Raw genomic sequence first — 12670 nt, forward strand, 5'->3', positions numbered from 1 at the left:
TTTTTTATGCCAGGATATTTGTACTCTAATTCAACTGGTGCTGGCAAAACCCTGCATTTGGAAATAATATAGGAGAGTCATGTTCCTGAAATGTTGAAAGATCTCTGGCTGATCATCGGCCTGGCCTCCTCAAAAACTGGAAAAAATGTTCAAACATTGGTGCCTAATCAGATAGGAACAGGGCACAGGATGTCGAGGTCTGCTTCTCTGGGATATTGTGCCAACAAACGAAAGGTAAAAATGAAATCAGAAGCTTAGGAATGTTCTCTTCCAATGACCACTTTCAAAAGGCTGTATTCTAATTCTGGGTATAGATGCTCCATCTCTCTAGAAGAGGAGTTTCCAAACTGGGGTCCGTGGACCCCTTGCTTAATGGTATTGATCCATGCCATCAAGAAAGGTTGGGAACCCTGCTCTAGAAGGTGTTGGTTCCACACATAAGATTTAAGTCAAGTCCAACTTTAAAGAACAATCGTGTAAATTTAGAATAATCTCTTTTAAATGTCGAGTATTTTGTGGAAATTTGTAAGCACCTTGAATGAGCTGATGATGTGAAATAACTAATAACACAAAACCAATTGCACACTTTAAATACTTGTCCAAAGTTTCTTTTCAGTGTATGAATGCTTGTGCACTTATAAACTGCAAAGAAATGTAAAGGTTGATGCTGTTTTTTAAAAAATATATTTCGCCTAATGTTGGAAACTTTGTACATGGATATTTTTGTGATGCTACTGTATATTACATCAACTGTTTCAGGTAACCGTATTTCTGCATTTCCTGTGGGTTGGACCATTGCAAGCAATTGCAGTGGTAGCACTGTTGTGGCATGAAATAGGACCATCCTGCTTGGCTGGAATAGCCGTACTACTTATCCTGATGCCATTGCAAACCCTCTTTGGCAAGTGGTTTTCAGTCCTGAGGTACCTTTTTACTGAGATTTACTTTTTCACGATTTATTTATGAAAAATTTGTGTATGTTAAAATGCTTAATTTCAGATCTGATTTTGTATTGAATCTGTTAGAGCGTAAGTTTTCACATGCTTCTTCTTACGTCCCAGATTTCAAATTCAAGTGTAGGTGTAGCTGAGAAGGCAACCATTTCTTGTTGCTCTTAAGAAACTGCAATGGACTGTTGTCTTAAGTTTCTGCAATCCTTGTACGCATTCAATTGCAGGGTCAACCTAGCAACAATGAAATGTATATCGAAGCTAAGGTGCTGTATGATTTTGAGGCAATGGTGCTGGTGTGCACCCACAGTTCATTTGCTTTTGGACATTGCAGGTTGTGAGTTTGAGAAATGCTGCCAACGAATCTGGTAGAGACCTATTATCCCAGATTCCATGTAGATCAATTTTAACAGTGCCCCGTTTTGTCTAAATACTATCTTCGTATTGATGGTGGTTATCCTCTGGGATTCATGTGTATTTATGTTTAAATCAGTCAGGAGCTATGGGGGCTGAATGAGTGCCAACATTGGAGGCAGTTGTACCATTCCAATTTCACAAGTGTTATAATTTCTAGCATTAGCTTCATTTTGTATGCTAATGAATATGTTGTTTTAAATTATGCGCTGGATAATTTGCCTATTAATCCCCTATTTATTGGATCAATAAAATAAATATCTTCAGTCCTGGTGAAAGGTCTTGGCCCGAAACCATCCACGATTTGTTTCCCTCCATGGACCGCTGCCTGACCTGCTGAGTTTCTCCAGCAGTCTCTAGATTTCCAGCAGCTGCAGTCTGTCTTGTGTCTAATAAAAATATTTAATTTATTGATAAATAAATATCAGTATTTACTTGCTGTGCACAAAAGATGGGCATTGGCATGAGTCTTACAACTTCCAAGTCCCTCCATGTGAATGCAAACAGGTTCCTTATCGTATTTAATTTTGTGAAATCTTGGCATTGTCTGGATCCAAACATTGATGAAACAATGACATTTAAAGCTGCATGCTTAGAGAGGGATAGGGTAATGAGAGAGGTCATGTATTTGGTCAAGAAGGGGTAAAAAGGGTATGTAAGGCTTTGGAAGCTAAAATTAAACAGAGTTCTTCAGAAATATAAAGAATTACAAAAGTAGCTAGAAAAGAACTAAAGAAGGTAGTTAGGGGAGTCAAGAGGGGTCATGAAAAGTCCCTGTCAAAGATTCCCAAGTCATTGACCGAGGAGTGAGCATGTGCTTGGGGGAGGAGGGTGTGAATGAGGTTCTAAATGAGTGAAGTGCAAGTTCAAGTGCAAGTGCAAATTAGTATTTAGCAAAAAGGACCTGGAGGATGGGGAGATTAGTATGAGGTCCTAAATGGGTGAAGTGCATTAGTATTTAGCAAAAAGGACCTGGAAGATGGAGAGATTAGTATGAGGTATGCTAGGGCATTTCGAGATAAAGGAGGAGGTAGTGTTGAGTTTCTTAAAGAACATTAATGTGGATGTCCCCATGGCTTGAAAGAATCTACCCCAAGTCAATTAGAGAAACAAAAGATGAGATTGCTGTGGTTTTGACCAAGATCATCGATGCCTTCTCAAGGTACTGGCAAAGTTCTAGAGGACTGACAGGTAGCTAATGTTGTTCCATTATTCAAGAAGGAAAATTGGGATAGCCTGTAAACTATTAAACTGGTGAGTCTCATGTCAGTGGTAGGGAACTTAATGGAAATGGTTCTTAGGGAAAGGATTTATGAGGATTTGGCCTAATTAGGAGCAGTCAGCATGGTTCTGTGTGGAGCAAGTCATGTCTTACAAACTTGATTAAATTTTTCAAAGGTGTGACAAAAGTGACTGATGAAGACAGTTGAGGCATTTGACGAGTCTCCTCAGGGGTGGCGCTTCCAGATGTTGAAGTTGAATGGAATCCTTGGTGAATTGGCCACCTGGCTTTAGAGTTAACACGAGGAAATCTGCAGATGCTGGAAATTCAAACAACAACACACACAAAATCACATATTGACTGAGATTCCCATACTTCAAAAGGTCAAGATGGATAAAATTTGTCAAATATGTTCAGAAAAGTTTCCTTAATAAGTACGTAGAAGTCCCAACGAGAGAGTGTGTGATACTTGATCTGCTATTAAGGAATGAGACAGGGCAGATGACAGAAGTTTGCACCTTGCATCGAGTGATCACAGTGGCTTTAGTTTCAAAGCAAATATGCAAAAAGATAAGTCTGCTCTGTGTTTCTAAGCATTCTAAGTCGGAGAATTTTGATTTTGATGGTATCAGAAACTATCAGTTGTGTGTTTTGGGATGGGCTGTTTTCTGGCAAAGGTGTACTTGGTAAGTGGGAGGCATTCAAACGTGAAATTTTGAGAGTACAAAGCTTATATATGCCTGTTATAAATGAACAGTAATAGGTGTAGGAGACCTTTGTTTTCAAAGGATAGAGAGGCCCTGGTTAAGAAAAAAATGATGCAGAGCAGGTATATGCAGGTAGGAACAAATGAGGTGCTTATGAAGAGTAAGGAATGAAGAGGACGCTTATGAAAGAAATTAGGAGGTGCTAAAAGAAGGCATGAGGTTTCTCTGGCAGACAAAGTGAAGGAGAATCTTGAGGGATTCTGCAGGCATGTTAAGAGCAGAAGGATTGGAAGGGACAAAATCAGTCATCTGAAAGATCAGAATAGGAATCCATGTGTGGAGCCCAAAGAGATGGGGGAGATGTTAAATTAATTTTTTTTCCATCTTTATTTACTTAGGAGATGGACAGAGTCTATAGATCTGAGCCATCAACTTCATGGACCCTAAGCAGATTACAGAGGAGCAAATACGAGGGGTGATTGATAAGTTCATGGCCTAAGGTAGAAGGAGTCAGTTTTAGAAAACCTAGCACATTTATTTTTTAACATAGTCCCCTCCTACATTTATACACAGTCCAGCGGTTGTGGAGCATACGGATCTTGGACCTCCAGGAAGTGTCTACAGCAGGGGTGATTGATAGTTCGTGGCCTAAGGTAGGAGATGAGTTCTGCAGCTTGTTACATGCACGTGCAGTTCAACTCTGAGTGATCATGCAGAGTCTGAAGTTAATAACTCATCTCCTTCTACCTTAGGCCTCGAACTTATTACCCCGATGAGTTATTAACTTCAAAGGTTCTGCATAATCACTGCTGGCATTTGGCAAAGTCCTCCACCAGGGCCCTGTGTTCATCCTCCCGTCCTCCCTTTATACACACAGCTATTGCTGAGTCATCAGGGAATTTCTGCAAATGACATGACTCAGTGTTGCACCTGAAGTCTGAGCCTATACATACCCCTGTGGGGCCTTAGTGCTGCTTATATCCATGTCTGATACACACTCTGAAGCTGTACAAACTGTGGTCTGCCAGTCAGGTAGTCCATTATCAAGGATACAATTAAAGTGCTGACCTGTATTGAATTCTCCCCCCAGCAGTGAGGGCTGTATGATATTGAAGGCACTTGACAAATCAAAATAACATGATCCTTGCAGTGTTATTCTGCTTATCCAAATGGGAGTTGGCTCTGCTCAGCAGGTAGATGACGGCATTGTTGATTCCAATGTGCTGTGGGTAGGCAAGCTGCAGGGGATTGAGGGCTGATCTCACCGGGGTCAGAGGTGAGCCTGGTCCAGCCTCTCTAGAGTCTTCATGTGTGAGGTCAGGGCCACTGGACGGTGGTCATTTAAGAGTTTCAGTCGGCTTTTCTGGGGTACTGATGTTTTCCACACGGGTGGGACCCTTTCCAAGCTGAGACTCGGATTGAAAATGCACTGGAGAACTCCACACAGCTGCTCAGCACAGTCCTTCAGGAGCTTGGTGTTCACATCATCTGGTCCCAATGCTTTGCCGTGTCTGAGTTTCCCCAGAGCCCTTCTCACTCACTCAGTAGTGAAAGTGAGTCCATGATGACTGGGGAGTTGGGGGCTGGGGAAGTGAAGGTCAGGACGATAGCAGTTGGTCTGTGATAATCCCTTAGAAGTGAATATAGTCATCCGTGTGATGCTTTGACAGCTCTTTAGTGAATGCAGGATCACAAGTCCCTGAGATCTGACTAGATCTGTCCCAGGATATTAATGGGAAACAAGAGAAGAAATGTCTGTGAACCTGGCAGAGGTTTTAGTAATTTTGTTAGCTACAGGTGTGGTTCCAAAGGAATGCAAATGCTGTGCTGTTATTGATGAAACTCAGATAAGGCAGAGAACTACGGGTTGGTAAGTCTAATATCAGTGGTGGAAAAGTTATTGAAGGAGATGAAGCAAAGACTGATTTGGAATGGTTAGCTTTGCATGGGGAATCATGTCTCCCAAATTTGATCGGTATTGTTTTGAAGAGGTAACCAAGAGGTTGTCTACATGAACTTCAGTAAGACCTGTAGTAAGTTTCTGTATGGTGGGTCAGTCCAGAAGGTTAGTATTTAGCAAAATCAGGGTGAGCTAACCAATTAAATACAAAATTGGCTTGGTGGAAGGAGTCATGATGGAGATGGATGGATATTGTTTTCAGATTAGAGGCCTGTATGCCAGTGGCATACCATAGGGATTAGTGATGGATCCTCTGATGTTTATTATATACAGTCATGGGCCACTTTGTTAGGTACACCTGTACACCTCATTAATACAAATATCTAAGCAGCCATTTATGTGGCAGCACCTCAATACATGCAGATATGGTCAAAGGAGGTTCACAAAAATGATTCCAGGATTGAACAGTTTGTCATATGAAAAGCATTTGATGCCACTGGCATTCAGAAGAACGAGGGGTAACCTCATTGAAACCTATTGAATGGTGAACAGCCTTGATGTGGAGAGGATATTTCCTATGGTGGGAGTATTCCTAAGCAGAAGGCACAGCCTCAGAATAGAGGGGTGTCCATTTAGAACGGAGATGAGTAATTTCTTTAGCCAAAGAATGGTGAATCTGGAATTTGTTGCTACAGGCAGCTATGGAGGGTAAAACTTTATGTATATTTAAGGCAGAGGTTGATAGATTCTAGGTTGATCGTGGGGAAGGCAAGAGATTTGGGGCTGAGAGGAAAAATGGATCAGCCATGATAAAATGGCGGAGCAGACTCAATGGGCCAGATGGCCTAATTCTGCTGCTATGTCTTCTGGTCTTGTGTGGAAAATTGGCGGATCACCTGTCTTCAAAGAATTCACAAGAATAATTACTCCCTCTCTATGTAAGGTCTAACTGTTACAGTAGATTTTTAACAGACCAAACCAAAATGAAGTCAAAACAGCTTCAAGACAGGTCGGGGCATAAATTTGGGGAAGGGTACAAGACCATCTCAAAGGGTCATTAAAGTTATGGGTGTGTAATGGAATGTAAAATAAGATTTCCAGAAACCTCCATTCTCTGCCCATGCCATAGGCTTGGAGGTCAGCTCTGGGCCAGAGAGGAGCTTGATGTGGCAGGCAGTGCTGAAAAATCCACAACTTGTTGTCCACATGGAGAGAACTGAGGAGGATATCTTGAGGGGGTTAAGATGTTTATGTCCAAATTAGAAAGCAAACTACAACTGTAACAATCCCAGAGGTACAACCTGAGCTGCACACTCATTAGCTTAACGTAAATAAGACATTGTTGGACTGAATGATTGATGTCAGGGAAATGGATTTCATTGGTATCAGGACAAACTTACTTGAAGTGGCCCTGTTAAACTAAGATATACAAACATTGTAGATACAGCTTTACTCTAAATGGTAGAGAGAGGGTTAGGGTTAGCAAAAAGGGGCAATGTAGTAGTATATAGCCAAATAAAACCAAGAGTGTGTCAGTTAGGGTTGGAGCTTTCAATCACGTGAGTGTAGACTGAATATTGTGCCTGGAGGGATCAGTGCAGGGACTTCTTTTCTTTGAGAAGATACAAGAGAGAACAGATTCTGGAACTGGAGCTCCAGTCTACTGGAGGAACTCAGTGGGCCAGGCAGCATCTCTGAGGAGAAGGGGTTTGTTGAAGTTTCAAATCAAATGCTTGTGTTTGGGGGAAAGGGGGAGATAGACAGTATAAAGAAGAGAGCAGGGGTGGTGCTCAGGTGATTTGTGGACTCAGGTGTGGTAGAGGATAACAGGTAGGTTGAGCTGGAGAGTGGAGAAGAGGGGTGGAGTTAGAGGTGGATGACGGATGGAGGCAGAGAGAAAGAAAGAGGCAGATGGCATGAGGTAGGGGGAGAGGAATGGGGTCACCCGCTGGAGGATAATAAGCAGGAACACAAAGCTACAATTGTTGGACTCTGATGTACAATGGAGGTGATAATGGGAACCATTAGGGGAGAGGTGAATGCCAACTGGGATTAGAACCAGGTGTAAGATGGGGGCGGGGGGCGGGTGATAGAAAGCCTGTGGATGAAGTGTGTATGAAGGAAGGGGATGGTGTTGAAGGTGGACGATAGGAGAGAGGTAAAGGGGACAGAAATGGGAGGACTAGAAAATGATTGGAAGGAGAAAGGGGTGAGAGGAGGTGTAAGTGGAAACTGGAAGGGTAGGTAACATAAAATTGGAAAAGTCAATATTCATCCCATTAGTTTGCAGATTACTCAGGTGGAATATGACTTCTTGTTCCTTTTGTTTATGTTGGGCTTTACATTTACAGTGTGCCTTCTCCCCAATTTTGGCCTTTTACACTTTTGCTTCTGTGTGCCTTTTTATTTATCCTTGTAAATATTGTGGATACGTAGAGATGGAAGTGGGAGCAGCAGTTAATGTGGATCCTTTACAAGCTGAGACAAGCAATGTAATAGTGGATAAAAAGGTAGTGATTGAGAAGTGAAGTGTTTTGTTGTCATGTAAAGGAATAGAAAACATGCAGATGATGGAGAACAACACAAGTTAAGAAATGGGAGCAGGAGTAGGCCATCCAGCTCATTGATCCTGCTACACCATTCAGTAAGATCTGTCTTGAGAGAAGACAGAGCTAAGATTAACTAACATTAGTTTTTCTTTAAATGTTGGAGAAATTAATGGTAAAGCTGGTAAATTTCCAGGATGTGATGACTCATGTCTCAAGGTTTTGAATGAGGTAACATTGGAAGCAACAATTGCATTAGTTGTCAGCCTTTCAAAATTTCATAAATTTGTGTATAGTTCCCTCACTATTTCAGACAGGAGGGAGAAGGTAAAGAGAGTTGCATGTTAGTTAGCTTGATACCGATAGTAAGGGAAATGCCAGAATCTGCAGTTAAGGAAGCTAGTATAGGGCACTTGGGAAATAATAATGAGGAAATTAAAATTTACGTGAAAGGCAAGTCATATTTGACAAATGTGTTAGTTTTTTTTTGTGGATTAGGGAGGACCAGTGGATATTGTGCAAGTGCTTTCTCACCTTTGACGAGGTGTTACACAAGGTTTTTAAGGTTGGAGCAAGTCAGTTTGAAGGTAAAATGCTGGCATGGATTGAGGAATGACTAATGTTCAGAAAGGAACAGGAGTGAACACATCATTTCTAGACAGGGAGGCTCACCCATGGGTTGCCCCACATGTGCACGGTCTACTCGCTTCATTTGAATGAGAGGGATCAAGTATGTTCATGGTACAAATCTGGGAGAAAGCTCAGAGAAACCTTAAGGGGATCTGGACATCATTGGGGTCTTTCTCCCCGTTCAGGGCAAGTATTATAAGCACTGCATAAGCAGTGCCCCCAGCATTGTTGAAGTCCCCTCCCATCCTGATCTCTTGCTGTTTGGCAAGTGGTACCGCAGGATAATAGCCAAGATCGTCAGGCTGAGTAATAGCTTTTTTCCCCAAGGCTGTCAGATTTCTTAACACCCTCCTACTACAGAGCGCACATCACACTCTGTCTGAATGCCCTGTGCGCCCCCCCCCCCCTCAGTCCACAACTCACAGACACACTCTCATCCTGCATTGGTCACTCTTCACCTTTTATTGCTGCTGGTTCACACATTTATACCACTTCTTCTGATAACAGGAACCTTGCACTTTGTCAGCTGCTACTGTCTTCCACAGTGAAGACTGACACAAAATACTTATTATTCATCTGCCATATCCTTCACCCCCATTACTACCTCTTCGGCATCATTTTCCAGCCATCTGATATCTATTCTTGCCCCTCTTTTACTTTATATAGCTGAAAAAAATTCATGTTCTTTTTGATATTATTGGCTAACTTAACTTCATATTGCATCTTTTCATTCCTTCTGACTTTTTTAGTTGCCTTCTATTTGTTTTTAAAAGCTTTTCAATGTTCTAACCCCACTAAGTTTTTCTTTATTATATGCCCTCTCTTTTGCTTTATGTTGGCTTTGACTTCCCTTCTCGCCCATGGTTGTTTAGAATGCTACTTTTTTGGGATATATCTATCCTATGCCTTTCAAATAGCTCCCAGAAACTTCAGCTATTGCTCCTCTGGCATCATTCCGGCTGGTGTCCCATTCCAATCAGCTTTGATCAGCTCCCCTCTGATGCCTCTGAAATATCCTTTACTCCACTGTAATACTGATACATCTGACTTTAGCTCTTCCTCTCAAATTGCTGTGTGAATTCTATCATATCATGATCACTGCCTCCTAAGGCTTCCTTTACCTTAGGTCCGAAATTAAATCTGGTTATTTAGACAACACCCAATCCAGAATAGCTGATACCCTGTTAGGCTTTATCTATCACAAACTGCTCTAACAAACTATCTCATAGGCATTCTACAAATTCTTCCTCTTGGGATGCAAAATCAGCAACATCCTGACTTTCCTGATCTATCTGCATATTAAAATTCCCTATGACTATCAAAACATCCTGGCTACTGTTCAGAGGCCTGTATATAACTCATCTGTAGAATCCCTTGGGATTCTCCTTCATCTTGTCTGCTAAAGCAAGTTCATGCCTTCCGTTAGCCTTCCAGATTTCTTTCTTAAGTTTTCTCTTGCATTTCTTGTTCTTCATAAGTACCTCATTTGTTCCTGTTTGCCCACACCTGCTATATACACCTCCTGTTTTCTCCTAACCAGCGCCTCAATATCTCTTGAAAACCAAGGTTTCCTACACTTGTTATCTTTAACTTTTATACTGACAGGCATATACAAGCTTTGTTCTCTCAAAATTTCACTTTGAAGGCCTCATTATACATTAGTAAACACAAAGTACACTGCAGATGCTGTGGTCAAATCAACACGTACAAAAGCTGGATGAACTCAGCAGGTCGGGCAGCATCCGTTGAAAGGAGCAGTCGATGTTTCAGGTCGAAACCCTTCGTCAGGACTGAATAAGGAGGGGCCAGGGGCCCTATAAAGAAGGTTGGGGGGAAGGTGGAAGGTGCCAGGTGAAAAACCAATCAGAGGAAAGATCAAGGGGAAGCAGAGAGGGTATAGGCAGGAGAGGTGAAGAAGGAATGTAAGGGGAAAGCACTATGGGTAGTAGAAGAAGGCAGAATCATGAGAGAGGTGATAGGCAGCTAGAAGAGGAGGCAGAGTGAAAGTGGGATGGTGGAAGAGAGAGGGAAGGAGTTACTGGAAGTTGGAGAATTCTATGTTTATACCAAGGGGCTGGAGACTACCCAGACGGTATATGAGGTGTTGCTGCTCCAACCTGAGTTTGTCCTCATCATGGCAGTAGAGGAGGCCATGTATGGACATATCTGAATGGGAATGTGAAGCAGAGTTGAAGTGGGTGACAACAGGGAGGTCCTGTCTCTTGTGGCGGATGGAGCGGAGGTGCTCGATGAAGAGGTCCCCCAATCTGTGTCGGGTCTTGCCGATGTAGAGGAGGCCGCACCGGGAGCACCGGATGCAATAGATTACCCCACCAGACTCAAAAGTGAAGTGTTGCCTCACTCTGCCTCCTCTTCTAGCTGCCTATCACCTCTCTGATGATTCTGCCTTCTTCTACTACCCATAGTGCTTTCCCCTTACATTCCTTCTACACCTCTCCAGTCTATCCCCTCCCTGCTTCCCCACCCCTTGATCTTTCCTCTGATTGGTTTTTCACCTGGCACCTTCCACCCTCCTCCCCACCTTTTTTATAGGGCCCCTGCTCCTTCCTCCTTCAGTCCTGACGAAGGGTCTTGGCCGGAAATGTTGACTGCTCGTTTCAACGGATGCTGCCCGACCTGCTGACTTCATCCAGCTTTTGTATGTGCTCATTATACATTGCCTGTCAAATCCACACTTGCCAGATCACTTCTGATACCGTCAAAATTGGTGTAATGCCTTGGTTCACATCTTTACTGTTATGCTGTAGGTATTTCATTTAGCAGCTCTGTAAGAGCCGTCTGTTCTGTGCACAGCCTGTTTGGGTTACTGTTGAAGATACGGGATGATGTGGAATGTGTGCCATCCAGTTAGGGGGAGGTTTTCATGGTGACGGTCAATAAGGTTGGTCTTGGGTTTTTGTTTGGTGGGAGATGAAGAGAGGTGCTGGGTAAAACCAGTTGTGGCATTCGATCTGGTGGGAGACCTGTTTGAGACGGATGGTGAGCACATTTGACTGTTTAGTTAAAATGGGCCCTTTCCTGTTTGGTTTTCTTTACTAACCCTTTAGTTAAGTTAAAGATTCATAAATATCATTCTTTTAATTGTATGCAGTGTACAATCTGTTATTTCATGGCACTAATTTGTAACAGGGTAGCAGATTACACAACATCCACACAAACCGGCGTTTGGGTTGAGAGAGCTGTCTCAATCTCACGGGTTTGGCGAGACTGGAGTGATTTCCTTAGACTTGTGCTGCCAAGTGGGTTTCATTGTGGGGGTATTGTCTGGGATCGATTTCATTGGATGCTGTGTGATTGCCTTGAGCATTGATCCAGTGAGTTGTGTGTGTAAGTCTGTGTTAAGCTGCTGTCTGGTTAAGTGATTACAATACGTGGTTATGGATGCTGCAGGGGTTGAGCTGTGGTGCGAATCCATGGGTAACAAATTGTGTTAGTATTGAGTGGGGTAGACATTCATATCCCCGGCAAATTGTTAATTCAAATTTTAAGTACCGTTAAAGCAGTAGGAACTGTTAGGATTATGGAGCGGAGGTTTGATAAAATGGCGGGCAAAGACTTTGTTCTAGTTCAGGCTAGTGTTGACGTAACGGCAGTGGAACTGCCCAGTACTGTTGAAGCTCTGGGAGAGGAGGGGCCATAGGCTGTCCATATTTTCCGCGAGGAGGGGAATGTAGGCGAGTGGGCCGAATCTCCTGTAGCCGGGGGCGTAGACTTTTCAAAGACAGGTTACTATCGTTTCTGCGGAGGGGAAGGAGTGGTCTGATTTGCAATGTCTAATTATTCCCCCAGCAAGGAGTCAGAATTCTGAGTTGGTATCAACCCTTACCTCCCTGGCGAATAAATGGCCCAGTGCCCAGGCTGAGGGGGAAGAGAGAATGCTATCGAAAGCTGAGAATGTTCTCTGGGGTGAAGCCCACCCCTGAGGGGGAAGAGGAGTATGAGCCTTTGGCGGAGCAGACCTCTCAGATACTGGATGAGTGTCAGTGCTTTGATGGCTGATTGGCTGAGAGTTTGAGAAGCTGGGCTGCTGACAGAGTGAGATCCGTAAAGACTCAGAACTCCTTTGCCTATGTGGGCTACCTGCAAGCGCTAGAAAATGTGTTTGGTGCATCGGGAGGTCCAGTGGAGCTTATGATGGGGTTTGAAAACATGTTTCAGGAAAAGGGGAGAAACTTTTTGCCTCCATTTTCCGGCTAGAGAGGCAGCTAAGTTGCTTGTGGCTTAGAGGTTTGTGTTCAAGTGGCTGAGGTGAATCAGTTAAGTATGGACCAAGAGGCGAA

At 43.0% G+C, this 12670-nt stretch overlaps 1 protein-coding gene across 5 annotated transcripts in view; it reads left to right on the top strand.

Moving 5' to 3' along the window:
- abcc4 (ATP-binding cassette, sub-family C (CFTR/MRP), member 4) overlaps positions 1-12670 on the top strand; it is a 268298-nt gene that overhangs the window by 53494 nt on the left and 202134 nt on the right. For all 5 annotated transcript variants that reach the window (XM_059970351.1, XM_059970353.1, XM_059970354.1 and 2 more), the window contains one exon: positions 760-923. In XM_059970351.1, the coding sequence (XP_059826334.1) occupies positions 760-923 (164 nt within the window). The remainder of the gene's footprint in view (positions 1-759; positions 924-12670) is intronic.

This window comes from Hypanus sabinus, chromosome 5 (genome assembly GCF_030144855.1).
Source record: "Hypanus sabinus isolate sHypSab1 chromosome 5, sHypSab1.hap1, whole genome shotgun sequence".
Classification (NCBI taxonomy): Eukaryota; Metazoa; Chordata; class Chondrichthyes; order Myliobatiformes; family Dasyatidae; genus Hypanus; species Hypanus sabinus.